This window comes from Recurvomyces mirabilis (assembly GCF_035927965.1).
Source record: "Recurvomyces mirabilis strain CCFEE 5264 chromosome Unknown scaffold_9, whole genome shotgun sequence".
NCBI lineage: Eukaryota > Fungi > Ascomycota > Dothideomycetes > Mycosphaerellales > Teratosphaeriaceae > Recurvomyces > Recurvomyces mirabilis.
Genome location: NW_027041943.1, coordinates 160747 through 188286, shown reverse-complemented (window position 1 = coordinate 188286; position 27540 = coordinate 160747). Strand labels below are relative to the sequence as shown.

The following is a 27540-nucleotide window of genomic DNA, read 5'->3' as shown; positions in this document are numbered from 1 at the left end:
CAGAGGTGGTTGTACAAGGGAAGTGTTTGTTTGCCAGAAAAAGTTAAGACAACAGACAACAGAAAACAGCTCCAACGTCCCGTCACCGCAAAGCTCAGAGCGTTGAGGGCGTTTCGGTCGGGCCTTTTGACCTTGCTTTGCTTTCCACCGGACTTCCTCGGAAGAGCTCACTTACCCAGCTGGATTGGTTGTGTTGTCGATATAAATGGTGATCAAATGCTTGACTACAATGCCGTAATCTCTCTAGCTGCTATCTTCACAGACGCAACAAAAAAGAAATGTTTTGGTCGTGTTCCTATCACCCCCACCATTAACATTTGAAGACCTGGCGGGGCACTGTGAGCCTTGACTAAGCTGCTGCGTTGCTAAATGGGGGTACTATTTCCGTACAAGGATTTTCCTCGGAGCTGGACTATCAAGTCACGTGAGCTGTCTTACCTTGAATGTACTCCAGCGGCTCTGCGGGATCATCCGAAGCTAGTCGTGTGTGTCTACTGCCTGCGACTTGGACATGCTATTTGTGCTATCATCGACCTACACCATCACCACCCTTCTCACAACCCCGCCACCGTTCGCACAAACCATCTGCATCTAAAGTTACAGCTTGCAATCTATAATCGATCCAGCGTTCATACTATACCCATATCCGACGCTGCGCCACATACAAAACATGGACCCCAGCGACCCTGAGAGGTCGGATGCATTGGACAGCTTCAGAACAAAGTTGCTGGAGTCGCGAGAGTGGGAGGCAAAGTTGAAGGTATGTCAGGTGATTATGAGATTGATGATGATGTACTGACACTGTTCAAAGGCACTTCGGTTAGAGATCAAGGGACTCCAACATGACTTTGATGTATCAGAGGACAACATCAAGGCGTTACAAAGCGTGGGACAGATCATCGGTGAGGTGTTGAAGCAGCTAGATGAAGAGAGATGTGAGGCAAACAATGGAAATAGCTTCACCAATGCTCCTGCTAATAAATATCCACGCAGTCATCGTCAAGGCCTCCTCCGGCCCTCGATATGTCGTCGGCTGCCGCAGCAAAGTCGACAAGGCGAAGATGAAGCAAGGCACTCGCGTCGCCCTCGACATGACCACACTCACCATCATGCGCATGCTACCCCGCGAAGTCGATCCACTTGTGTACAACATGTCACTCGAAGACCCAGGGCAGGTGTCGTTTGCAGGTATCGGAGGCTTGAACGAGCAGATCCGAGAGCTAAGAGAAGTCATTGAATTACCGTTGAAGAATCCGGAGCTGTTCATGCGAGTGGGTATCAAGCCGCCAAAGGGTGTGCTGTTGTATGGGCCTCCTGGTACGGGTAAGACACTGTTGGCAAGAGCTGTGGCGAGTAGTCTGGAAACGAATTTCTTGAAGGGTGAGAAAGCATACAAACATCAGCCTAAATCGCTCGATACTGACTGATATTGTCTAGTCGTATCCTCGGCAATCGTAGACAAATACATCGGCGAATCCGCTCGCCTGATCCGCGAAATGTTCGGCTACGCCAAAGAACACGAACCCTGCATCATCTTCATGGACGAAATCGATGCCATCGGTGGCCGTCGCTTCAGCGAAGGAACGAGTGCTGATCGTGAGATCCAACGTACACTTATGGAACTTCTGAACCAGTTGGACGGCTTCGACTACCTGGGGAAGACGAAGATCATTATGGCTACAAATCGACCCGACACTCTTGACCCGGCATTGTTGAGAGCAGGGAGACTGGACCGCAAGATCGAGATTCCGCTGCCGAACGAGGCTGGGCGATTGGAGGTGTTGAAGATCCACGGAGAGGGTGTGCAGAAGGAGGGGGAGATCGATTACGAAAGTGTGGTCAAGATGAGTGATGGACTGAACGGTGCTGATCTGAGGAACGTCATTACTGAAGCTGGCCTCTTCGCCATCAAGGACTATCGCGATGCGGTCAATCAGGACGATTTCAACAAAGCTGTGAGGAAAGTGGCTGAATCAAAGAAATTAGAAGGGAAGATTGAGTACACTAAGCTTTAGTAGGACGACGATGAGATGGTTCTTGAGGTGGAGGTCATGGTGGTGCTGCAGAAGTGTGGTAGAGGCTGCGGCGCTTGTATTATATGTTACATGTCTCGATAGCGGAAGTGCGGAATGAGAGCCGCATATGCCAAGCAGTCACAAAATCTCTCCTGTGCTCTCCAGGGGCTGAGAGACAAGTAAAGCTATGCTATCGTCTGTTGGCTCGCCGAGGATGAGAGTGTGTGGCGGGAAAGGATAGGTGAGGCCGGCGGTACTGTTCACTAAAATTCCGCTTGAACATCCTTCCGTTGAAAAATCCTGATGCTCCATTTCATTCCCGGTCATATCCAGGACCTCGCAAGCTCGTATAGCGGCCCCTGGACGCACAACACTGTCCTACATGACGGGGACAATGTACTCGGCCCGAGCTCCCCTCCACTCGCAGGGAAAGACTCAGATCGCGCATTTCGAATGCATCCCAGCTAGAAGTCGTACTTCGCAAGCTCATAGAGCGGCCGCTGGGTATGTAGCTTGGTGCTACGATGACCGGGGAGGAGATGAATGCTTATCGGAAGCCGCTCTTGCTGTCCGCGTTCGGTCTTGGGTGGGATAGGTTCATGTGTCGTGCCACGAGCTATCTTGAGCAGCTACCGCTTCTCCAATTCAAGTCATCTAGCATAAGCTGGCATGTCGGACTATGTACCGCCTAGATCCCGACCAGCTGGCGGGGAATGGTCCTGGATAGGCAAGCCGAAAGCTCTGCCTGTCGCACGTGAATCTTTTCGATGACAGCAGGCCATCGACAGATCAGTGGTCCGCGGGTCACATAGCGCTCTCGTCGTACCTTAGCATCCTCGATGGTTCGCGATGAGCCTTCAAATCGTCAGACAAGGGCTCAGTACCATCCCAATGCCATCTCAGCTCAAGCTCGCCGAAGTAATTGGGCTCACCAGTCCCGACCGGCTTGAAGTCTATGCTTTCGAAGAGGGCTATGCTGCCGACATTCGTCTGCTGGATCTTGGCTCGTAGGTATGCCAGACTTGGACGCCGTCCACCATCGGCCTGATCTGTGAACTCTTCATATATGGCCGGCCAATTCATGGTGATATATATCATGAACGTTTCTAGAGCTGCGCGGCCGAAGCCTTGTCTATGCATTTCTTTTCGCGCTATCATGAGTTCGATTTCGCCGATCACGGCTTTCCTCGCTGATGCTGTATGGGATCGGTTGGTCCTGTTGTCGTCTTCGTACTCGTCCTCGTCATCGTCATCAGGTTCGAAAAGGAAGAGATTGATATCGCCCATCATCCTCTCAGGTGCATCGTCCACTTTCGCCCGCACGCACTCAGTAGACGCCTCGTGAACTCTAGGTCGACATACGATGAAAGTCAACTTGTCCTTGTCTTCGCGCCAGGATCTTTGCATGGCATATTCTTCTCCTAGCGTTAGTGGCTCAGAGGCGGTGGCGGCTTGCAGGTCTGGGTCTTGCATCCAGGTGTGGTATGTCGGGACATGATGAGCACTGTACGGAACTAGTAGGAGCTTTGGTGTGCTGATGGCCTGGGTTGCATTGAGTCTCATCTTGCTTGTCGTTCTTGAAAAATCGTGATCTTCGTGGAACCTTCCGAAAACTGGTGGCAAGGAAAGAGGTGATGGGCTTCGTGAAAGTCCCATTTCCTACCTTGACACATTATGTACCACAACTTCGCTCCCATCTTGCAGACATCTCATCTCATCTTCGATAGTGATGCACGTTGTGATGCAGGATGCCAAGTGAAGCAAATGCATTGGCATCAATACTCGGACTCGGGACCTGACGATGCCGAACGATGAGTCGTTTGTCAAGCGAGTCTTAACGCCGTCGCCTCTTCATCGAAGATTCATAGAGGTTATTGCGGCTATCAGTCGAAATGCCATGCAAGACATTTCCCTCCCTCAGATACAAGTCAATGTGAAGTCTTGATACTACCGACAAATGCAGCTCTCCGACGACCTTCGGATCCTAGTGACTGGCGGCAGCGGCTTCCTCGGCGCCAGCATAGTCGCAGCTCTGCTCGAAAGGCATACGGGATGGAGAGTGTCAATACTAGATCTTCGTCGTCCATCCGAGAAGATCTTGATACGGCTTGAGCGCTATCTACAAGCTGACATTGCAGACGAATCCAGCGTAAAAGCGGCCTTCAAGGACTACCATCCGGATCTGGTCATCCATACTGCTGGCATTATACCTGCCCGACAGCTCCGATATAGCACGCGTACCGAGGATTGGGAGCGTGTGAAGAGCATTAATTACGATGGGACGAGACATGTCCTTGCTGCCACGCTGACATCCGGCTGTCGCCGCTTCGTCTACACGAGCAGCTGCACTACCGTGATCGACGACCTCGACCACGACTACTACAATGTAGACGAGACTGTACCATTAGGACTCGCCACTCTACATTATGGCAAATCCAAAACGCTTGCTGAGCAGCACGTCCTCGATCCTTCTCATGCTAAAGAATACGGCCTCCTCGCTTGCGCCCTGAGACCCTGCACGATCATTGGACCAGGCGACCCAGCAGTGATAGCTCTCATCCACGACCTCATAGTCAAGCGCGAAACAAATTTCATCATCGGGGACGGCGATAATCTATACGACTGGATGTACATCGACAACGCCGTGCTCGCTCATATCTTGGCCGCAGAGAACTTGCTCACCAGCCAGACAGCGGCGGGCGAAGCTTTCTTCATCAGTAATCAGGAGCCCGCTTATTTCTGGGACTTCCTGGCCGCGATCTGGGCGGAGTTTGATCATGTGCCGAGAAGGCGGTGGTATATTCCTGTTGGGTTGGCTTGGGTGGCGGGATGGGCGGCGGAGTGGGTTACGTGGGCTACTGGTGGTGCGGCCACGCTTGATCGTGGGAGTATCAAAGATGGTATCAGGACGGTTTTCTTGAATAATGATAAAGCGAGGAGTGTCTTGGGGTATGTGCCGGTCGTGGGACTGGCGGAGGGCGTGAGGTTGGCGTGCGACGTACGTGCAGTCTTCTCGCTGTTATGTTTCGTGTGTGCTGATATTGCGACAGGACTTCAAGAAGCAGATGGCTACGAGGAACACAGCAAATGGCATTCTGAACGAGAAGACCAAGGGTTAACCGCGAAAGTGCTGGCTTTGCTGCTGACACTTTGGATAACGAGTCGCGAGCACACGAGGGCTGATGGGCAGCGATCGCGCCTCATTAAACCATATCGTCCGGTCTCTACCGCAGTATCGAAGGACTCTATGTTTCGCGCGGTATTGTGTCGCGTCGCTCTTGCCTTCGCCGTGTCTACCTGGATGCGAGCACACCACACTTCAACCTCATGTCTCGTCACTCGAGACCCACCTTCCGCAATCCTCCTGTATCAACATCGTTCCTACATAAATCTGCCCACTCGACACAGCATGCAGCCACACACGAAGGCGGCGCCAGTATGCAACATGGACCCGTCTTTTGGAATCGTCCGGGATGCATCAACTCTACTCACACTACTGGCTGAGATTCAGGAGATGATCTTCATCTACGCATACGCACCCGATCACGAGATCAAACTTGAGAGCACTGCAGCCGTAGGGCGTAGCAAGATTATGCGTCGGAATCGAGCCATTGCTGTGCAGCCTCTGCCCGACCCTCATATTCTAATGTTTCTGGTGTCCAAATGCTTCTTTACTGGCGCGACAACAGCTTATACAAATCACAGTAAAGTTAATATGGTGATTCCATCACTCTGGCTCTAGAAGTGCCAGGAAACGTCCATCTGGATTGCAGGCCTCCTGATGCTGACGATGACAATTTATGATGTATTCTTGTTCACGGTTCGCTTCGGTCGTCCTTCACTGCGAGACCTCATAATCATCGTCCCGAGTAGTGAACTTGACATCGACGGCAAGGATCCTTGCGTGGAATATTATAACAACGAGGACTCTCTCCAGATCCATCAGGCGAAAATTGTCGTGCGGCTGCGTGGACTTCAGCATATCCGAATTCAAGCGGATGAGCCGGGCGATTACTGCATTTTTGACGAGCGCGCCACGTGGAAGGACGACACCATGCGCTTCGAGATGTTCATCAGGGTGTTTATTTTGCAAGCCCCGCTCGAAGTTGGATCCAATCGCGCCACTGAAGGTCAACAGAGGCCGCTGTATCCGGGACCGCGCGTCTGTGCCGGTCCGTCGAACATTTTGCTGCCAGATCTCGGCGCCATGAGTGGCGAGAGTCTGTACGGCCGGCTGATGAAGGAAGTGAAGATGAGTGCTAATGGGAAGGGAGTGACCGACTCGGATGTTCCGAGTAGCGAGGCAGGACTGTGGTCGTTCATGGCGTCCAACCCAGTAGGTCTTCTGGAGTGGATACGGGATGCGAAGAAGCGCTTGCAGGGGGTGCACGGCGGCGAATGGCATGGTGTCCTCGTGGGAAACGGCTAGCTCAAATGGCTGAAGCAGTGTCAAAGGACACTGCTGCTCGTGACGGTGACAGAGGCATATTCGGCGGCTCAAGTAGCTTTCTTGGAGGTTCAGGCAAAGACTCCACTTCCATGCTCGGCTGCTTACTCGGGCTGAGAGGGTAGCTGGCAAGCGCGTACATGTCAAGGGTCTAGCATTACAGCATCACATCTTCATATCTACATCGAAATTGCCAAAAATCGCTCACAAGCCCGCACAAAAGTAACGCCACACTCAAAACGCTCCACCCAATCCTTTTGACCCACTGCAATGCAAACCAGTTACTACCGCACAAAAGCAAACTCCATTAATACCTCTCCCTAGGCCCATACCCATGCTCCTCAAGCACATCCTCAAAATAAGCACTAGGCGCCCGACTAACCGTCTGCTGCCCCGTCCCAAGCCCATCAGGACTATGTCTCGACATCCTCGCGCCCTCATGCCCGCCTACACCCACCATGAGTGAACTATTGCTCGGCTGCGCATACAACGCACTCGACCGCGCGGCGTTCCCACTACCATCGTAGTAGCTATTCCGTGTATTTCCCGCAGTCTCTCTACTCGGCGCTCGGAGACCATCTCTCGAAGTATTGCGGTATGTAGCCGAGGAGCGGGAGTCCCGGGAATTCGGAATTCCGGGTGAGGATGGGGGTGAGGGCGCGATGGTGCTATTTCTCGCGTACGGAGCCAGGGAGCCTCCGATCGTTGTTGCGCCAGCACCGCCAGCGGGCTGCGCAGAGGGGGAGGCGTAGTACCCCGCGGGGAGGTATGAGGAGGCACGGTTATTCTGGACTTGGGTTCCGGCTTGCGCTGTAGGGGAGAAGAAGAGGCCGGCTGGAGGCGTGGATTCGCGTTTGATGTCGTGGCCGGCTAGGTGTTGTTTGCCTAGCGGTTTGCCGGATTTTGTTAGAGCGTCGAGGGACATTGCGCTGCCGTTGTAGTCTTTGTAATGCCCGCCTCCTCTTCCTCCTCCTCCGCCTCCGTGTACCGGATTGTAGCCTGTGCTTGTTCCACCACCCCATTTGCTGCTTTTCTCGGATCCACGGATGGATGCTAGAGCAGACTTCTTGACTGAGCGGTTTATACTCCATGCTATCAGGCCGCGCCAGAGGAGGACGCACGCGCCTAGGAAAGCGAGGACGGCGCCGACGGCTATGAAGACTGTGCCTTCTGGTAGTTTGCTCTTTTGCATGAACGGTGCCGCTGCTGTGTACGGTATCACTAGTGTGGGTATTCCAGCACCAGCGATCGTTGGAACATCGGAGAGGTGGAAGATGCTTGTCGCGCCTGTCGCTGTTGCTGTGAATGAGGCCCCGGATGTTGTGGACGCGGCGGAGGAGGTGGCTGATGTGGCTGCGGATGAAGAGGTGGACTTCGCAGTTGTTTGGGTCGCGGTGGAGAGGTCGGGGAGGTTGCTCAGTTGTGCTTGCGCAAAAGGCGCGGCGGAAAGCAATGATAGTGATAGGAGGACCAGGGCCTGCAGTCGTCGTGACGGTCGTGCCATGGTGGTTGCAGAGGTGTAACGGGACACTGCAGCAGGCTGTGTTCTTCTGTCTCGCCTCTCAATCGTTGTTGTCCCCCTCCCGTCTGCGCCGTGTAAATATGGCCTTTGGTGATGCTGGTGTCCTCCTAGCAATATCCAGATGAGTGTACAGTCTACGCGTGGCTGTCGGAATGCAGATGCACGATCGGAGTTGTTGCAGAGGTGATGGTAGTGCAAATGGCAAGCATGTTGCAGCAAACAGCCTGAGCACGTCGCCGAAGCGTCGCACATGGGTCTTTTTTGGGAACCGGTTGACGGGGTGCGGCCCGCCACCACTAGCTCGACGCCACACGATCCTGCATGGAAAGTCGAAAGTCTAATTGCAATCGATAAAGTGTCTTACAGAATTGATTTCGCGGTCAACTTCTGGGTTGAGATTCTAGTATAATAGAAATACACGCAAGATGGGTGTGCAGAAGAAGACGCGCAAGTTCGCGCAGACGAAGCGAGTCATTGGACAACGCGACGCACGACTGAAGAAGAACATTGTCGCAGAGGCTGAGAAGCAGCGCGAGAAAAAGACCAAACCTGATGGGGTAGTGCGAGAAGTGTACGTCCTCCAACCATAATTATACCAGCCAGATTCAGTGCTTACAAGACTGCAGCCCCCAAATGCCCTCCAACATGTTCTTCCATCACAACACCGCCCTCCAACCCCCTTACCACGTCCTAATCGACACCAACTTCCTCTCCCACACCGTCCACCACAAACTGCCCCTCCTCTCCACCCTCATGGACACCCTCTACGCCACCTGCATCCCCATCATCACCTCCTGCGTCATGGCGGAGCTGGAGAAACTCGGCCCGAAATACAGAATCGCGTTGCAGATTGCCAGGGACGAGAGGTGGGAGAGGTTGGAGTGCGATCACAAGGGCACTTATGCGGATGACTGTATCGTTGATCGGGTGATGAAGTCGAGGATTTATCTGGTGGGGACTAACGATAGGGATTTGAAGAGGAGGGTGAGGAAAGTTCCGGGGGTGCCGATTGTGAGTGTGGCAAGGGGAAAGTATGTTATTGAGAGGTATGGTTTTGCCATGTTCTTTTCTGTTTTGATTGTGCGCAATTATACTGATGGAACGATTATAGACTTCCTTCGGCTCCCGAAAAGTAATCGAGGGTTCGAGGATGAAACCTTCTACTCTATGTGGTATATCATTTCCGGACGACTGCACGTTTGTTGAAGGCTATGATACATCAACTAATGTTGAGGGGGAATGCATTGCCGAGATGCTGTAGCTGGGGGGCTACATTATCATCACGCTGGTGCTGCGGGTACTGTTGGAACAAGAGAAAGCCGCATTCATGCGATGCTGGTCGTACCTTCCACACGCACTGCAGTAAGCTTGATTCTTGGCACATAAGTTCCTCTCCGGGGACTTCCTTTCGCATTCCTCCTCCACAGCTTCGTTCTCGACAACACAGGACGATACTATGGAGATCGAAGGTGGCCAATAACCGGTGGTCGCTACTTAAGCTTGCCACACGAGCTTCGCAATCGGTTATATCATCTTGCCCTGCCCTCGGTTACGTAAGATATACGGCTGAGCCCGAACATATTCGCCCAGTCCCGCCACTACTACATGTCAGCTCTCTCTTTCGACGGGAGGCCCACAGAGCCGTAACAGGCTGCATGTGATATCGCAGGAAGGGCGCGATGTTGTTGTGACGATCTTACGCCAGGAGATGCAAGATATTGATTGAGTAGTCAATCGGAGGGAAAGCGGAAGGCGGTTATGAGAGTGGACGAAACCCAATCTGATCGCGGGAGCTAGTGTACTCAGCACGCAACGACCGATCAGCACGAGAAGCCCAAGCTAGACAAGTTCATAGGTCTTCTGACTGACACCAGGGCAGTCTGGCCAGCATATGCTTTGAGTATGTGCTTTGAGTATGTGCTGGCAGAGCGTCTGGGCAAGTCACCACACATGTAGCTCTTCCTGATGGTCCCAAATGTCTCTTCCGAAACACATAACAACAACCCCGATCGACAGACATTGACCAAAAGCCCAGCCCGTACTCTTGCGCCGTCTAGCAACGATGCTGTTAGCCAATACTGTTCTCCTCTCCGGATTGCTAGTGGCCGTAGCCTCTGCGCCAGTAGGACTATCACCATGGGAGAACGGGACATATGTGCTCTCTTCCTCTAGCAACACCCTCAGCCTTACCATCTCACCTAAGCGGTCCGACTACGTTCCTCCAGAAGAAAGCAGCGATGATAGCATGCTCGATGTAGAAAGTAGTGAGGATGAGGTGGAAAAGGACATGGTGATCACTGAAGCCATCGAGCAGGATCTAGTCAGGAAGGGTACCAATCTCCTGCGATGGATCTCACAGTCTGCCACACAGGCGACGCAGGACATGCAACAACAGAACAACCAGGTGACCTCTTCTCAGAGCCAGTTCTCACACTACGCAGACCTTCGTGCCAATGGCTGGGTCGTCGTCGACATTTCGAATAATGACCGCTTCAACTGGGCGCAAGATCTCTCCATTGAGCAAGAGGTCGCCTCCTTGGGTTTCGACACGACATACGAGGTTCTATTGTCAACGAACAAGGAGATCCGTAATGGCCCTGGCAAAGGGTTTTATGGCCTCGAACGAGCAGCTCCAGGTCCTGCGGCAAATTTGGTGGTTCAACGGGAGAATTATCTCGGGTCTGGCCCAGCCGATGATCGACATGAGGTGAGTACGAGACGCGCTCGAATGACCATACCTTTGCTCACTGTATTCAGCCTACCGGCGCATCATAAATCGAGGTGTACAGCCCCAGAAACGGCGCGATCCTCGGCGTCAGCAACGACTCCCCTCAAGCTTTAATCAAGCAGAACAAAGCTCAAGGCGCCGCTAGACCTCCAGCCCTGAATCACTGGTCTGATGTGGCTTTCCTAGAGTACTCACATCTCTGCGAGCAGCAAGGCCATCCGGTCCAGAACCTCCGCTACATGTTCCGGTTCAGGATCACAAATATCTACACCAGACCCCTAATCTTCAAGATCCTGGACAGTCAGACTCCACGCCGCAAGGCGAAAGATCTTACCTGGCAGCATCGACTCGTCTTCGATATGACGGTAAGGCATTACTCGGATCTCCAAACGGCGGTAGTGTGGCGTGGTTCCTTATCAATCACAAAGTTGTGCTGGGCGACAAGAGGGTCCGGAGTGTAACGGTGTTCTTTGATCGGGAGACTTTGAAGGAAGAGGATTCGGCGTACCAGCATCCCACTCTGCCTTTCGAGTTCGAGGATGTGGTGAGGAGCGATAGGCAGGTTTCAAAGTGGTATGTTGATGCGAAAGGGAAGGTGCAGAAGCCGCCAAAGAAGGATCCGGGTGGTGCGGGTGGCTCGAGGCAAAGTGCTAGGCTGAAGGGGCAGCAAGCTGGTCAGTGATGGTACAAACCTCGGGCTACGTTGCAACCGGAGTGGTATGCTGGTCAGTAATGGCACAAAGCTTGGGCTTATCTACGACAAGTATAGCACGCCGTCGAGAAAGGCGTAGGTACTGCTCGACTAATAACTTGACGTCGACTCTACCCATATCATCATGTAACGAAAGCCATGTAGCTGACATTCAATCTACCATGTTGAATGTCCCCTCTTCCATCACTTGAGCATCTGAGTCTTCTGACTGATACTCCCGCTGCTAGTAGCACTGCTGGTGTCCATCAGTAAGACCTCCACGCTACTGAGTACTTCGAGCTTACTGAGCACAATGACGTTGCATGCGTGGTATCGTGTTTCGGAACCTACTGTTGGTCAGACAGAGTGGCTCTTGGGCTACCGTCGTCTCTGCTCACCTTCTGGAGGCCACATGACCGGCAAAGGCGCCATCGACTTGCAAGGCGCCTATGGTATCCGGGACAGTAGGCACCGGTCTGTATACATCTACTGCAGTATGGCTTGGCTCCGTCGCAGCATAATTGCCGCTGTTCACAACGAACACAAGGCAGGGCCCTCTTACGAACGGGAATGGAGGGTCGATCTTGTGCCTTGATCGACTTCGTCGACGTAGACGACCGCGTGCAGTGCTGGCTGAGTGGGGACCATGGGGTAGTGCATGGCTGTATCCCCTTGTCGTCCGGTGTGGTTGTGTCGTTGCCGTGGCTGAGCTCCTGGAAGTCTTGATCTGCCATCATCGAGCAAGGATACTGCAAGCAACTGATGCCACGAAGAAATCTCAGCAGGATGGGCACAAGCGGGCATGGCAGGAAATCCATCTTTACATCATTCCGCCCCTCACCTCGTGGAACGTTGTGTGTACCCCAAGAGCACGAGATCTGTGGTGTGAGTGCGCTGCCAATCCTCAGCTCGCACGAGTGTACTGCTTGCTTATTTGTTGTCGACGCTGAAAATTGTGAGGTTTTCTCACGGTGGCATTTGCCAGCAGAGCGCCACATGTCCGGAGCAGAAGCGTAGAGTTGGCCGGCCACGTACACGGCTGTGCTGGCATCGCCTGACAGACTGGGCATATCTACGTTCCGGATCTCCTCACTAGCTTCGATTCAACACTAGGCTTGCACTTCCCAAGTGTGGAGTGTTTGAACTACTTCCTCAAGACTGGTAGGATGCGTTTCTCACACCCAAGCATGTCTAACGTGACGGGCAGAGCTGCACGTCGACGCAGACTGATCTCGATCTGTCTTTCCACAGCTTTGATGCTGTTGTTGCTGACGGTATTCATCTTCACAGCCGGGCTTCATCGAACGTTGCCTCCCGGCCAGAAAGTCGATAACGGCTTGAACAGGAGGTTCAATAGCTCCGACATCACCAGACGCTATCCAGGGGCTGATGAGACGCATGGCTCCGCGAGCGAACATAGCAGCACCAATTACCACGAATGGGAATCAATCACGGAGGCGAATATTGAGACCTACGCTGAAAAAGGCCGGAACTTGCTCGAATTGATCGCGTCGTCCGCGGAGCAAGCGTCAGAAGCAATGAGTCGAGCTAGGAATCGTCGAGAAAGCTCCCAGAGTCCCTACACAAGTAAGAAAGACCTCCTCGATAATGGATGGAGCTCTGAATATGTAGCACCAGGGTGGAAGCCATTCACTTGGGCTGGCGATGCTCCGATCGATGAGGCATTGGAGCAAATGCATATCTCGACTCATGTCACCACCGTTGGCAGGCATCCGCCGGCAGCCGTCTTCGCACACGGTGGCGATGTAAATATGCCAGACATGGGCTCGCAACATCAAACGTCCCCAAGCGTCGACATCTCCGAGGGATCCCATAATCCAAACGATGGACCAAACTTCGCCGTCAACTGGGTGCACAGCCACGAGACCAAGCATGGGGAATCGCAGCAAATTTATCATGTGAGTGCTCTCGAAAGCAACATCCTTGTACCGGTCGCTAACCAGAATGTGGCCTACCCAGGCAACAGGAGGAGTATACGGGGCAGTATACAATGTCAAGGATGGACTCATCATGGCAGCATACAGCACGTCTCCCGAAGATCGAATTATAGACTCAGAATCGGCTGTACACCATCTTCATCCTGATGCTGTGGCACCCCCACTACACTTCTGGTCAGACGTGGCGTATATCGAGTACCTTGATCGGGCCAAATCAGAAGAAGTTGATGTGAGTCGGCTTACGTCTGTCTTCCAGGTCAAAGTCAATAACGTCTATACGAGACCATTGGTACTATTCCTCCTGCAGAAACACCTCGGGAAAGCCGTCACAGACTTCCCAAACTTGCAAAATCGAGTAATCTGGAGTATGGACTCCGAGGCTGGAAGGGCTCTACTCGGGAGTCCGAATGGTGCTGGTGTCGCATGGCTGCTGATACAACACAAGGAAACTCTTGGACAGAAGAGGATCAAGAACGTGATTGTGTACGTTGACAAGTGGCAACGAGAAGAAGCGCCGCGCTCGCATAATCATCTGCCAAACTTGATATTTGAGCTCGAGGATGTGCAAGCTGAAATGGCCACTCCCAAATCGAAGAAGCCAAAGCCAAATACGGGCGCTGGGGTCAGCAAACCGCAGAAGAAGCCTCCAGGTGGTAGTGGTGGTCCATCTGGCGGATCCGGTAGTTGGACCGGAAGGTTGAGGCCACCACCACCGGCGAAAGGGTCATGAATCTGCTGAGTCGACGGTTTGTCCATATAGTAATGAGTGTGGGTAACGGCCTCTGGTGATGACCAACATAGATTCTGAAAGCTTGAGAGCGTGACCGTTGGGACTGGTCACTGGGACGTTATTGCCGTCCAGATGTGTATATGGCTGCTGACTTGTAGATATATCGGTCAAAACAAGGACATTGGACACACAGTCACACGACCCTGGATCGTTGTTGATGTTTCTGCCAGTGACAAAGAAACCATGATCGCCTTCGTAGCCCGCCTGCCGTGACCATCTGTTCATCTCCAGGCTTGGAATCCAGGATCATCCAGTCGTACTCAGCTGAGTCGTGGTCGTGAGGTCCGGAACGCGACCGTGCCATGCGGCTAGCATGGTTCGACTTGAAAGCCTTGTTAGGTGGTCCGTCTTGCCTTTGTGAACAGTCTCCTGGGTGAGCGTGTCGTACATCATCTCTCTCTGCAGGCTGTCGCACTGGAGAAGCTTCTCTGCAAGCCCGTTAAGCAGCATAGAAGTCGTAACGTGGTTGCAGGAATGTCATGACGACTCATGCACACGGCAGATGGGCACCTAAAGTTCGACCAGATGAACTCTATCCGGCTTCTACGACTCGGTCACGCAACACAAACCAACCACAACCCGCACCACACTATCGGGCGCGCGGCAAAATCACTCCTTCATAAAACCGTTTGAACATTCGACGTTCATCCGGTACACGAAACGCTCGGGAAATCACTGATTCATGCTCACACCGTGCCCAAAGCGGCAAGAAATACAAGAATCGTACTGTACAAACATCTTCTCTAGTCCAAAAGGGTATCGAGACACACAGACCCCAAAAGTCATGAAACAACCATGTGAGATACCAGACGCCCTTGGCATTGCTGCCCGAGTCGCTGTCAAAACAAAATTCCCGCAACGCCACCGTCCTGCCTCTTGCGTATAACAAACAACTGCCGTCGCGGTGTCGTGCTTCGTGCACACTCTGATTCCATTCTTGTTCCCTCCTGCATCATCGACCCCCAACATGATCCAGGCATCCATGTCTAGCCCGCTGTGAAGAGACCAGGTTTTGAACGCCAATCGCGAGCATCAGCGCGCTTCTCCGAGTTATTGGATCCTTGCAGTAAACAAGCAGGACGAAGGATTATATGAGACATCACTTCTGCCCATTCTTACATCAGACTTTGATTCCTTCGACAGGAAATTGCTCGAGAGCATCAGCGTCCGCTGGCTTGGGAGGTCCTGGATTTCTGGCTCTTCCATAACGGTATCCCTCTTCACACGCAGACTTCCACGGTCGCCTGTATACACATGGCCGCTCTCGACTTTCTCTTGGATCATCTGGTCCAGCAGCATGGTCATCTCATCGACGCTCTTGCGACGGGAAGTCTTCGACGTCACAGAGCCTGTATCCAAGATCGCGATGGAGTCATCAGAGCTAGATCTTGAAGGTCGAAGAATAGCCATTGGACTCAGCGGTGTCTTGGAGAAATTGATAGCGCCATTGCTGGACCGACTCGCGGAAGAAGGATTGCTCCTGTGGCTTATGCTGGTGGTGCTCGGGAAGCGTGCACTTCGCGCGGATGTGCGAGAGCTCACCCGGACAGTCTTCTCGAGTACTCCGCCCGAGCTCGCAGGGCGCTCTGTCATGGCGCTAGCGTGACTGTACCGATTGTCAAGCAGATCACGCTTGCGCGCGGCACTTCGCAGTGCTGTCACCATACGCATCTGGTCATCGAGTTTGGCCCTCATCTCCTCCAGCTCGCGGTCCTTCTCGCGAAGCAAGGCCTCAGGCGACCCAGCCTCCTCAAGAGGACTGAACCCGTTTCCGAAGTGCGAGCTAACACGACTCCGACTCGTCCGCCGTGCCTGCAACAGTCGCTTTTCGAGTGTGGCGATATACCGATTCTTGTCGGCCAAATCAGCTTGCAACATCCGATTCTGCTGAGCAAGAGAAGCATTTCCGACCACATCGACTTCGCCAGAATCGTCGTCCTCTTCTACGGCTGCATCCTCTTCGGACATCATATGCGAGACTTGCGCTACCGGAAGCGTGCCCATCGTGATGGAACCACTCGAAAGTGCTCGGCCCAGGGGTGGCATTTCCATCGGACTCGGTACTTCCAGCGTCGCAGCGCTGTCTCGCAAGCTGTTCCTTTGGCTGCTGTGTACACTCTCGCGACTCCGCACGCTCACTGGCCGGCCGAACTCGGTGTTGCTGTATACACTCGCCCTTCCAACTGGAATACTGGCACTCGAAATCCGTCCAGAATTGACACCAAGAGACTTCGAAGACAGGATCAAGCGGTTGAGATGACTTATTCGCTCTTTCAAGGCCGTCCGTGCAAGTTGCATTTCCAACATTTGCTCCTCATGCCGAGTCTGCTCCTCACGCTCAAGCTTCTCCTCCAATTGGCGATCCTGCGCATCCTGCTCAACCTTCTCTGCCTCATCCTTGTCCTTCGTCTGCTGTTCTAGTTGGCCGCGCAGCTCTTGGATTTCCAGCCTATAGCGGTCGAGCAGAGCACGACTACCCGCATCGCCGCCGTTCGGATTCGACTCGTTGCGCTTGGCGTGGCTGACGATGTTGTTCTTGGCTCTGCTGGCGAACTTCAAGGTATTCAGTGTTTCACCAGTATGCGACGAACTTGCGGCAGCACTCGTGCCAGCCGAAGAAAGCTGGATTGTGCAAAGGATCGAAACGAGCGAGTTTCCGGAGAGTGCCGGTTGGAGTAATCGAGTGAGCTTGCTGTCCCTATATGGCAAGTGCTTGAGACTCTTCTCCTTCTCCGCAGCACTCTTTGCGCCATCCTCCTTCTCCTTGTCATCTTCACCTGACAAGCGTCCAATGACGGTGCCCAGAGTGAGCAATGATTTGTTGATGTGCGAGCCTTCCGTCCTGCGCTCCTTACTGTCCGCGGCCTTTTCGGAACCAGCCAAATCGATCAAAGACAAGGTCGACACCAGAACGCCACCAGGTAGGATCCGGTCAGTTCTTCGTGTGTCTTTATCGAAGTATGCACCATGGCTCGGTGTCCGTTCTCTGGACTCGACGACTATCTGCACGACCGCATGTGATCGAGATGATCGCGCGTTGAATTGCGTACTGCTCGTTCTTCGTGCAACATCACCGCGCGCTATCACTCGCAACAGCTGATTTGGCGACTGGACAATTTCTTCCTTGAGTGGCGTCGCATATACGCCTCGTTTACTATCCTCTCGAAGCTTGATCTCCTCGGTCTGTTGCTGTTGCCCTGGAGTGCTCTGGTTGAGCAGGTCGTAAATCTTCTCGTTGTAGATCTCGAGATAACTGACTCGAAGCAGAAATTCGCGGGCCGGATTCTCACGGATATATGAGAAGATGTCCGTGATCGCAAGAGGTATAACACCAGGTGAGGAAGCAGTACCCTGCATCGAGAACGTCTTACCGGTTCCAGTCATGCCGTATGCGAAGACCGTGCCATTATATCCTTCCATCACGCGGCGCACTAGTCGTCGAGCTGCATTGTCGTATACTCGTGTATTGTTGTCGTACGGCGAGAAGACATTATCGTACTTGTAGTCGCCACCCTCTTTACCTTTATACGCTATGAACGATCGTCTCCCATCAACCATCCATTCTCCTTCCACGCTATTGCCATCGCCTCCTCCAGCGTCTGGTCGTACTCGAACACTGACCAGCACGTTGCCTTTGTTGTCCTTGTCCTTCGTGCCCGAATTGCGCTTGCTATCTGAGATTGTCTCCGAGCTCTTCGGTCGTCCTCGCTCATCAATGTCTTCTCCAATGTCCTCGAAAGCTGTGCCATCTGTCATGTACGAACCGTCCATTGATGAGCTCCGGCTTTGTGGTGGTGAAGGCGGCGTAAGCAGATTATCCGAGGCTCTAGTACTGGAGACGACATTATCCTCGCCAGTGCCATTGAGCAAACTTGGCGTTCTAGAAACCCCTGCTATTGACGATGTTGACTGCCTCGAGCGGATGCCATATCCTGAGCTTCGTGGCTTCTTTTTGATAACACTCTCAGCACTACGATGCTTGGATGAGTCGCGGCGCTTGGCTGGGTTCGCCGCAGCATGGACATCAGAAGATGAGGTTGCTGTAGATAGTGGACTTGGCGGCAGACTTGACACTCTTGGAGCGCCTTTCGGAGGAAGAGGAAACGCGCCAATGCTAGTGGTCTTGCGCAGCGTCTTTCCAGAAGTCGATATGCCAGAAGAGGGAATATTGGAAGATAATGGAGAAGCCGCATTAATTAACGCAACATCCGCTGTGTTTAGTGTTGGTACTGCAGGTGTAGATCGAGATTTAGCGGGTGTCGGCAGACCAGATGAGGTGACAGCTCGAGTAAGTCTAGCTGGAGGCCGGCCGAAAGGTGATGTGGCTATCTCCTGGTCGTCGGGTATGTCTGGCAGCGGCTTCCTCGACTTCGCAATGGGCAGCGCTGGAAGCGGTCCTGATGGTGGTGATAATGGTGATGTCGAGGGTCGTCGTATTCCAGATGTAGTCATGGTTGCGGTAGCGGATAGTGACATTTTCGTTTGCGTCCTGCACTCGTCCGCACTCCCACCCAAGAAGCTGGCCCTTGGTGTCCTCCGCTCCGTCGCACTTAGGGCAGCAGGCAGCCAGACGGCATATCTCTCCCAATTCCGCACGCCAGACTGCGATCAAGTATGCAAAGTCGACGAGGAGGCAATCGTTCCTCTAGTCTTGCAACGGGATTGATGGCCGTGCCGTAGAAGTCCCGCCAATCTCTGCTTGTACTGAGTCCTCGAAAGAACAAAACCCCGGTGATGAGGGAGGATTCTGCTCGCGAGTGAGTCTCGTCCGTGCGGAGACAGGGTTCGATATTGAAGCACAAGGACAACTCTGTAGAGGCGAGACGGGAGGACCTAAATGCGGCGACAATCAATGGCAAGCGAGTCGCAAGCTTGACTCGTGTGCTGTGATGTGAGCCTGGTTGTTGACGCGGCTGGAGAGGACACAAGAATGTTGTTCGTGAGTACGCGACAGTGAAGCGTCGTCCCGTCCAGTTGCACCTGAAACGTCGATGTAAGTGAAGAGTGCCTTTCCCGTCCGCACACTGATTGATCGTCTAGACGGCAGTCCACGAAAGCAATCAAGCAGTGGTAGCCCCAGGGGAAAGGTAATGCTCGTGCGTTTACACTGTGCCTGTGTGATCCGAGTGCCTTAGTGGCTCGCTTGCAAAAGACGCCCCTACCCCAATAGGCACAGGGGGATTGCCGGCGGGCATTAATTTTCGAGGCTACCGTCAACCTTGAGCCAAACAGAAGTTCGGAAATAGACGCTAACTTTTCCATTGGCTCTGTCTGCTATTACATTGTATCGATCCCTCCAGCTTGAACAAACAAATAGTGTGGGTGGCACACGCAGTTCATGTTCTCTAGCCGTCGGGTGTGACCCGGGCCACGAAGGGCACAGCAACGACAAGGATATCATCGCGGCACTTTTCGTCCCCACGGAAGGACGCTTGGATCCAGCCGTTCGTGCAGGAGTGCTTGGATCAGACAGAGTTCAAGCCTCATGATCTGAGCAGCAAGCCGAACTGTTGGTGATGACCAAAATTGCTCGCCCATCGCTAACCGTAATCCACATATATAGCCTGTGCAACCGCCACACAGCGGTCAGCAAGACAATCGCAGTGGTCGTTCGCTGAGAGAAGATTACTACAGTACTGGAAGTTCAAGTGGCGTGCAGAGCGAAACACGATGCTCTGGAGATCTAGCTTGTCATTGGACCGTGGATCACAAAATGGGCTTGAACGATTGGACCACTGCCAGGTCGTATCGTCCTCTTCATCTGACAATCCAACATCACACCGAGCCATGCAACACCTGCAGGGCGGCGCTCGACAGTAGCACGGAAAGAACCGGTTTTCATACTCATGATGGTTGAACAACATCATGAGCATGACTTTCATCCTAGCACAGCTAATCTTGACGGTATCGAGTAAGGATCAGCATCCTAGCAGCCGCACATCTCAAACGCTAACAGTGAGGTCGTGTGCATGAACATGTCAGTGAGCGTGTCTTGCGTTCGTGGCGGAGTATCGCCCGTAAGGTTGATTTGTTTTCTTTGCTGAGAAACGCATTGCGAGCATGCTATAGACTTTTATATATCTCTAGAGGAGAGAAGCAAAATAGCACCCAACCTCCAACAACCATCGTCCAGCGAACGGTCTAGTGTCCATTGACACCGTTCGTGCCATTGGCTGCATGACCATTCGTGGCAACGCTATCAGAGTCCACACCAGCAGCATGCTTAAGAGCGTGCTTGGGCTCGCCAGTCTTGCCATCAATGTTCGTGGCTCCGAGCCCGCCGTTGGCCTGGCCATTGGAGGCATCATCGTTGATGACAGCCTTCTTGAGCGAGGCACTAACATCACCAGAGTTTCCCTCTACAGGCGCCTGGTTCATGGTGTATCCAGTGTCCGAAGCATCGACGGAAGCCTCAAGACCAGCACCCTCACGAGGGTAGTTCTTTACGAACTGCTTGTGCTTGTGCAGGACAGTCATCAGCTCTTCGTTCCCGACATCGTTGACGAACTCGCAAGAGCCGAGTGGGTGTGGCACGGCGAGACGAAGCTTGCCGTCACGGGTCTTGAGGATGGCCTTGGTGCCTTTATCGAGGATGTCCTCGTTGAAGTCTGGGTGGTCAATGGAAAGACCAACGCGGGAGAAGAGGTCCAAGAGGCGCTTGTGCTCCTCATCGCTGAGAAGGCCGCGGTGATTGGCGAGGGTGGCGGAGTAAGCCATATCGATGGAGATGGCGTGGCCGTGGCGGAGAGGCACCTCAGGTACCAACTCGTGGAGAGGCGACCATCTAGCAAAAGTCAGCATCGTACCACTTTATGGATAATGGTATTCAACCCACGTATGGCCGTATGCAATAACTCTGTCCAAACCAATCTCATGCAAGTTAGGCGTCTCGAGCTTCAGCATCTCATGAATACCAGCCCTGTTGATCTTGTCGGCAGCCTCCTTCACCTCAGGCTTCGCACCATCAGCACGACCGAAAGCAGTATTCACCAGATCCTCAGAGTATTTGTCCAGAAGATCAAAGGTGGGCAAATGGGCGCAGCTGGAGATCTTGATCAACTCAGCGAAGCCGTTACGGGTCTGAGCCACTGGCAGGGTTCGGAGGAAGCTGAAGTCGAGGAAGGTGTGCATGGGAGCGTGATATGCACCCAGACGGTTCTTATAGTTGCCATAGTTGACGGCAACCTTGATGGAAACCGAGGCATCGATCAAGCCGATCACGGTGGTCGGGATGCGGACGTAGTTGGTGTTTCGTCGGTAGGAGGCACAAGCGAAACTGTCACCATGTTAGTCCCATCCATCTTGAGCAAATCGCTTTGGGTAGATAATCAGCCAGAGTGCCTTGAAGTCATCTTTGGCGGTCGGCTTTGTGTCTTTACCCAACAACGTCGGTAACCAGTCCGCCTCCGACAACTAGGACAGGTTCCTTCCGAATGATGCCTTTGGGAGCTATGTTAGCCGAGCTGCAAGCTGCCCATAGCCACTGCTCAGAGCTTCTGCCTACCGAAATCGTTCATGGAGTCGACGATGCTGAGGTAGGTCTCAATGGACTTGGCCTTCTCGCCGATCATGGTCTTGTGGATCTTGAGCTCGATGCCGTGGTGGTCAAAGTACTCTTGCATCTGTTTGCCGTAGACATTGAAGATGTTGACGTCCATGACAGCCAGGCAGCGCTGCCAGCGCTCAAAGAGCTTCGCCAGGTCCTTGTGCTCTTTGTCGAACACGCCGTCCACGAAGCTGAAGTCATACTCAATCTTCTCGTAGCCCTCGACGTGGAAACCAGCCTTGGTCTCCTCGACCTTTGCACTCATGTCAGACATCTTGGGCAGGTGGTGCTGTTGAAATGCACTGGTAGAAAGTGGTGAACGGTGGGAGTGGTGAGTAGAGAGGAAGGAGTGGTTGGGAGGAACGTGAGAGTAGTACAGCAAGTTGGAAACTTTGTGGTGGAGCCTAGCTGTTATAATGCCTCAACACGACACCAACAGGCGGATAATGCTCGCGGTGATCTACCGAAGCATGGCAGTATCCGGCCAAGAGGTCGATGAGGTGTACGTCAACAGTGTCCAAGGTGCATCTCTGAACCACTGCGGCAATAAGTCATGGCGGAAGCATCTAGGCGACGCCAGTCAAGCCGCTTAGGTCAACGACGTGATCGCCAGTCCTCTTCGCGTATGTACATACGTGTTGCCCAGCACGTCCAAAACACTTTTTTGTGCAGATGACCGTCTGCCATGTAGCTTGTATTGCCCACGACAGGGATTGGCCACGCCGTGATACGTCGGACTTGACACTTGTGGCTCTTCGAATCTCGCCGGTGCTGGACCTGCAGATACTAGTAGCGCAGCTTGCTTGGGCCTAGTAAGGCGTGGAGCAAAAGAAGCAGGCCAATGGGCCAAGTCGAGTGTGTATGGCGTCAGGGAAAGACGAAATTCAAACTCGCGCTAGGATCTTGCATATGAGATCGTAGCCGAAAGTCTAATTCCCCACCGCAATGGCGTGAGCGATTTTGCTGGCAGACCTGGCCGATGCCGGCCAGCAGTAATGGCTTGTCGGGATTCATAGAAATCGCTGTCCAAGTTTGTGATGGGCGTTAGGATTGTGGTGAGTATTTTGGCAAGTAAGCAGAATCAAGACGTGGTCTTCGAAGCTCAAAGCAGAGCCTCGAGTCTTAACAAGTCAACGGGCTGCCAACCTGACACACGTGGGGCTCGAAGTGAGGGGCACGCCTTAATTAAGCCGGACAAAATTTTGGGCTCGATCGCTTTCCAAGGCCCATCGGAGAAGGTTGAAGATGACGGCAAAATGATAGTAGCCTACAGGTATTAGCGCTCGGTTGAAGACCAAAGGGTGGTGAGGACTGGTCATCGATTGGTAGGATGACTTTCCCTGCCGATCACTCGTCCTGGCCCTGGCATCTGCATGGTGGGAGAATCCTGTTGCCCTCCCGACGGGCAATGTGTCCTGATTTCACATGCAAGAGGATGTTGTGTAACGTCATTGGGGCTTGTGTGTGGTGATTGTACGGTGTTCGTGTTGCCCGTGTGGTCGCGTCCCCCTCTGTTGACAGTTCCAACTTTTTCTTGTTCCTTTGTCGACCGTGAAGCCAGCTCCCAATCCGAACCACCTGTCAGGTCTCCAAGATGCCTGAGTTCGACAAAAGCAAAGCGTACTCCCAGCAGGAGAAGGTCTTCTTCGATGACGGCCGCGAGGTAGAGCTTCTTCATTATGTCTACGGCAAGGACAATCTCGAGGAAATCCGCGGCAGCCCTGAGAAAGTCCTGGCAGCAATCGATGAATTCGGCCGTACCAAAAAGTATCTGATGAACGTTGGCGAGGACAAAGGCAAGATCGTGAGCGACCTTATCGCAGATGTTAAGCCGCAAACAATGGTACCGTTTCCCAACAAGCAGCTGTAGAGATACTCCGTCTCAGCCCGGCAGTGGCTGATTGCTAGGGTAGGTCGAGCTCGGTGGATACATTGGCTATTCCTGCCTACTCTTCGGTAATGCTGTTAGAAAAGCTGGCGGCAAGCGCTATTACAGCTTAGAACGCAATCCAGAGTTCGGTGCAGTCATCTCTTCTCTCGCAGACCTAGCAGGATTGAGCGATGTGGTAAAAGTCATCATTGGCTCCAGTGACGCCTCCTTGAAGAGACTGCACGACAACGGCACTCTTAAGCACATTGATCTGATGTTCCTGGATCACTACAAGCCAGCCTACAAGACTGACTTGAAGCTTTGCGAAGAGCTGAAGCTGATCTCGCCGGGTTCAGTCTTGGCTGCCGACAACGTGATCTCGCCGGGTAACCCATCATACCTGGAGTATGTGCGAGCGAGCCCGCAGCAGAAGAAGGAGTGGACGCAACAGGCCAACGGCCAGGGCGCGCCTGACGTGAGGTTCCAGGACAAGACAGTCCAGCAATATGCAAATCGTGGCGAGTCGACCGCACTCAATGCGAGCCTTGGCACCCCAGGGCTGGTGTACGACAGCAAGTTGGTACATAGCTTCGAGCCGACTGGTGATCCTGTGAGTTCAGCCCGTGGTATATTCTGCTGGCCCTTGCTGACATGTTCACAGGACGGTATTGAGATCTCGAGATGCACAGGCGAAGAGTAAAGACAAGGTAGTGGTGGCGTGCCCGACTAGAGCATCATGAGTTTTGCCTAGACATGAAGATGCAGGAGGCAGAGATGAGATTTGGACAAGGAGAGACGATGTTCGTGCTCAAGGGTGATCGAGAGAGTCTTGGAGTGGTGTAAGGAGTGGACGCCTTGACGCGCAGACCACCTCAGCGGCGTTCCCCAATCTGGCTATCGCAGATCAACAAGCATCGCATCTCCCATCTAAATGTTCTATCGCTGTTGATGACACTTATGTTATTGCCCTGCAAGCCAGATTCATCATGCCTCAGTACGTGCGCTGGACACACGCACCTCGTCTTTGCCGAACCATTGCAAGCCTCGTGGGGCAATGGGTTGAGCGAACGACCATCGTGATGTAATCGGGCATGGCGCAGATCATTATTGTTTGTCTCATTTGCATGTGAAAGTCCTCGCTTCCCACCTTTGATTTCGGCTGATATCCTTACACTATTGGTGACCTGTAGCATATCTCACATACAGTCACGCCGATGCAGACAGGATGCTCGACGCCAACAGCTCCTTCTTGGCACATGCTGCTCAGGATGTCGCCCTCATAGCATTGAGCATCGCCCTGCTGCCGCTGGACACTTTTGTCGTTTGCTTGAGTTATATTATTACCTATTCCTACCCGATACGAGCTATACAGCACCGCCGACATGTCCGTTCGACCAACACGCCGTACTTCGAGCCCAAGAACATCCTCGTTACTGGCGTGGGCATGACCAAAGGTCTAGTACTAGCACGACTTTTCTATGCGGCCGGCCATAATGTCATCGGTGCAGACTTCGAGCCAGCATACTTGCCAACGACCTCTGGGAGGCTGTCTCGGGCTCTGAAAGCCTTTCACAAGCTGTCGAAGCCAGACGGAAGCAGAGACAAGGCTGCAAGGTACACGCAGGAGCTCTTGCAAATTTTACAGGCAGAAAAGGTCGATATATGGGTATCGTGCTCCGGCGTAGCATCTGCAGTCGAGGACGGTCAAGCTAAGGAGATGGTGGAGCTGGTCACGAAGTGCAAATGTGTGCAGTACGATGTTGCGACTACCAAGAGGCTGCACGAAAAGCACTCGTTCATGGACTACACACAAAGCATTGGCCTCGCGATACCAGAGACACTTACTGTGACCTCCAAAGCCGCAGCGTTACACTTCCTTGACGACGCTAGTGCCAAGCAGCAAAAGAAATACGTGCTGAAGTATATCGGCACAGACGACGCTGTAAGAGGCGACATGACATTACTGCCACTCAGCTCGCCCGCTCAAACGAAAGCACATATCTCGCGGATGGAAATATCGGAAGAGCGACCATGGATCTTGCAACAATTCATACGCGGACCAGAATACTGCACGCATGCATTGGTGGTCAAGGGTGAGGTGAAGGCCTTCGTCGCTTGCCCATCGTCTGAACTGCTGATGCACTACGAAGCTCTCCCTTCCGATTCTGGTCTTAGTATGAATATGCTGCGCTTCACGCAGGAATTTGCTGCCGCCGGTGGACCATCTTTTACTGGTCATCTCTCTTTCGACTTCTTGGTCGAGATGGCTGATGCAGAGAAGGCACTGCGGGATCCTGCTGCAAACATTACCTTGTATCCTATCGAATGCAACCCGCGCGCACACACTGCTGTGTGTCTGTTCAATGATACGCCAGAGATGGTCGATGGCTATCTTAGTCTGCTCGGATCCAAGACCGCCATCGCCAGCTCCGCGAATAAGACGACATCGTCGTCCACGCCAAACGGCCTCGCACCTCCACCGGTCTTCCCAAACAAACAACACAAGAAGTACTACTGGATTGGGCACGACCTCATCGAGCTTGTACTCTCACCTCTGCTTTCGTTGACTTCCGTAGAAGGACCATCTTTCGTCGAGGTCTTCGAGCACATGGCCACCTTCATCGAGCACCTGCTCTGGTGGCATGATGGCACGTTTGAGTTCTGGGATCCATTGCCAGCATGGTGGCTATATCATGTGTACTGGCCGTATCAGATCTTGGTGGCGCTAGTCGGGCGGCGCAAGTGGAGTCGGATGAATGTTAGCACTTGCAAGATGTTCATGTGCGAGTAGCCTGCGTAGATGGCGCCGGTATAACAAAGCAAGAAGCTGGGCTTGTTGGTGAGCTACCTCTCATGGCATTGCACCTAGGAGTAGTGTTTGCGATATTCTGGATACTTTGTATGGCGTTTTGAGCGACCTTACGGTTTGAGCCTGTTCAAATACTTTGGAAACGCAATCTCAAACCAGTCCACTATTCACAAGAAAGGAGATGGAGAAGCTGATAGGCCCGCAGGGAGTTGAGGCCAGTCACCTGCCACGCGACTGGGACGCCTCCGCCTGCGCAAGTGTGCTGGCAGACCATGCTCTTCAGCTGCCTCAGCTCTACATCAACACATTTGAAGAGGTTAATCCTCGTCGCCTCCTTGAAAATACTTCTTTCGGTCTCACAGATCGGACTGAAAGCCAATGGCTAAGCTAACATTGCCACGCTTCTGCTACTGCGCTCTCCTAGCGTTTATCCTAGCATCGATCATCGTACTACGCAGAACACCATCAATCATCTGTTTATCGGTCATTTGACAGCCTCGAATCGTGACCGACCAACCGTAAACCCGGCTCATGTGCTGGTTGCGATGAATGGTGTCTGTTACCCAAACCCTAACCCTAATACTTCGATTAGCTGTAGCAGGCGGGAGGGCAGTTGCGCGCACGTGACTTTGAAGCATCTACTTTCATCCATTCCATTTCCTCAGACACCACGGATCCGCGTACAACAAAGCGCCCAGAATGCATACTCTTGAGCACACTTGCAGGTGACATATTGGGGATGATGCTAAGACAGGTGTTAAACATCCCTCTGTCCTGTCAGCACAACACACTGCGAGGCTGAAGGTGATGACATATCAAAGAAGAGACGGCGACGTGTCTTTAGCACGCTTGCTCGAGCTCACCGGTGCCATGGACCAGCCGATCAATGCCAAGTATGAAGTGATACATGGTCTCACAGGAGGGAACGCATGGAGGGGTTTACGAGAGAATCGAGCCACAATCACCATCTGCTATTACCAGTGTGCCTCACCCTGGCGCAGAGCAATACTTTGGGCATCTCCTGGCAAGACATATCCTCCTCATAATGCCGGTTATGTTCAATCTCAAACAGCTCTCATCATCTGGACGTCAAGGATCGTCCAGCTCGGAAGACTGTCCGGCGTCATTCCAAGCAACCGTATTGAAAAGACCGGATTGCTGCTA

The 27540-nt window shown here is 53.0% G+C and overlaps 12 protein-coding genes across 12 annotated transcripts; 8 read left to right on the top strand and 4 right to left on the bottom strand.

Moving 5' to 3' along the window:
- Positions 1-670: 670 nt before the first annotated feature.
- RPT4 (26S proteasome subunit rpt4) lies at positions 671-2015 on the top strand (the record flags this gene model as incomplete). Its single annotated transcript, XM_064836789.1, has 4 exons — positions 671-760; positions 812-935; positions 994-1380; positions 1438-2015. The coding sequence occupies 4 exons, from the start codon at positions 671-673 to the stop codon at positions 2013-2015; spliced, it is 1179 nt and encodes a 392-aa protein (XP_064695422.1).
- An 804-nt stretch (positions 2016-2819) lies between these two features.
- On the bottom strand, positions 2820-3578 carry LTS14_004086 (uncharacterized protein; the record flags this gene model as incomplete). Its single annotated transcript, XM_064836788.1, has 1 exon — positions 2820-3578. One exon carries the CDS (start codon positions 3576-3578, stop codon positions 2820-2822), a length of 759 nt encoding a protein of 252 aa, XP_064695421.1.
- Positions 3579-3972: 394 nt separating this feature from the next.
- Positions 3973-5134, top strand: LTS14_004085 (uncharacterized protein; the record flags this gene model as incomplete). Its single annotated transcript, XM_064836787.1, has 2 exons — positions 3973-5013; positions 5066-5134. The coding sequence occupies 2 exons, from the start codon at positions 3973-3975 to the stop codon at positions 5132-5134; spliced, it is 1110 nt and encodes a 369-aa protein (XP_064695420.1).
- A 671-nt stretch (positions 5135-5805) lies between these two features.
- Positions 5806-6444, top strand: LTS14_004084 (uncharacterized protein; the record flags this gene model as incomplete). Its single annotated transcript, XM_064836786.1, has 1 exon — positions 5806-6444. One exon carries the CDS (start codon positions 5806-5808, stop codon positions 6442-6444), a length of 639 nt encoding a protein of 212 aa, XP_064695419.1.
- A 325-nt stretch (positions 6445-6769) lies between these two features.
- LTS14_004083 (uncharacterized protein) lies at positions 6770-7966 on the bottom strand (the record flags this gene model as incomplete). The annotated part of the gene is made up of 1 exon (XM_064836785.1): positions 6770-7966. The coding sequence occupies one exon, from the start codon at positions 7964-7966 to the stop codon at positions 6770-6772; it is 1197 nt and encodes a 398-aa protein (XP_064695418.1).
- Positions 7967-8409: 443 nt separating this feature from the next.
- Positions 8410-9120, top strand: FCF1 (rRNA-processing protein fcf1; the record flags this gene model as incomplete). Its single annotated transcript, XM_064836784.1, has 3 exons — positions 8410-8555; positions 8611-9030; positions 9096-9120. The coding sequence occupies 3 exons, from the start codon at positions 8410-8412 to the stop codon at positions 9118-9120; spliced, it is 591 nt and encodes a 196-aa protein (XP_064695417.1).
- A 926-nt stretch (positions 9121-10046) lies between these two features.
- LTS14_004081 (uncharacterized protein) lies at positions 10047-11394 on the top strand (the record flags this gene model as incomplete). The annotated part of the gene is made up of 3 exons (XM_064836783.1): positions 10047-10691; positions 10766-11077; positions 11158-11394. The coding sequence occupies 3 exons, from the start codon at positions 10047-10049 to the stop codon at positions 11392-11394; spliced, it is 1194 nt and encodes a 397-aa protein (XP_064695416.1).
- A 1196-nt stretch (positions 11395-12590) lies between these two features.
- LTS14_004080 (uncharacterized protein) lies at positions 12591-14091 on the top strand (the record flags this gene model as incomplete). Its single annotated transcript, XM_064836782.1, has 2 exons — positions 12591-13322; positions 13384-14091. The coding sequence occupies 2 exons, from the start codon at positions 12591-12593 to the stop codon at positions 14089-14091; spliced, it is 1440 nt and encodes a 479-aa protein (XP_064695415.1).
- A 1110-nt stretch (positions 14092-15201) lies between these two features.
- Positions 15202-18627, bottom strand: KIP2 (Kinesin-like protein kip2; the record flags this gene model as incomplete). Its single annotated transcript, XM_064836781.1, has 1 exon — positions 15202-18627. One exon carries the CDS (start codon positions 18625-18627, stop codon positions 15202-15204), a length of 3426 nt encoding a protein of 1141 aa, XP_064695414.1.
- Positions 18628-20292: 1665 nt separating this feature from the next.
- Positions 20293-21971, bottom strand: LTS14_004078 (uncharacterized protein; the record flags this gene model as incomplete). The annotated part of the gene is made up of 4 exons (XM_064836780.1): positions 20293-20935; positions 20987-21427; positions 21531-21591; positions 21656-21971. The coding sequence occupies 4 exons, from the start codon at positions 21969-21971 to the stop codon at positions 20293-20295; spliced, it is 1461 nt and encodes a 486-aa protein (XP_064695413.1).
- A 1320-nt stretch (positions 21972-23291) lies between these two features.
- LTS14_004077 (uncharacterized protein) lies at positions 23292-24267 on the top strand (the record flags this gene model as incomplete). Its single annotated transcript, XM_064836779.1, has 3 exons — positions 23292-23501; positions 23611-24177; positions 24229-24267. The coding sequence occupies 3 exons, from the start codon at positions 23292-23294 to the stop codon at positions 24265-24267; spliced, it is 816 nt and encodes a 271-aa protein (XP_064695412.1).
- Positions 24268-24553: 286 nt separating this feature from the next.
- Positions 24554-26358, top strand: LTS14_004076 (uncharacterized protein; the record flags this gene model as incomplete). Its single annotated transcript, XM_064836778.1, has 2 exons — positions 24554-24561; positions 24774-26358. 2 exons carry the CDS (start codon positions 24554-24556, stop codon positions 26356-26358), a joined length of 1593 nt encoding a protein of 530 aa, XP_064695411.1.
- Between the last annotated feature and the right edge of the window lie 1182 nt (positions 26359-27540).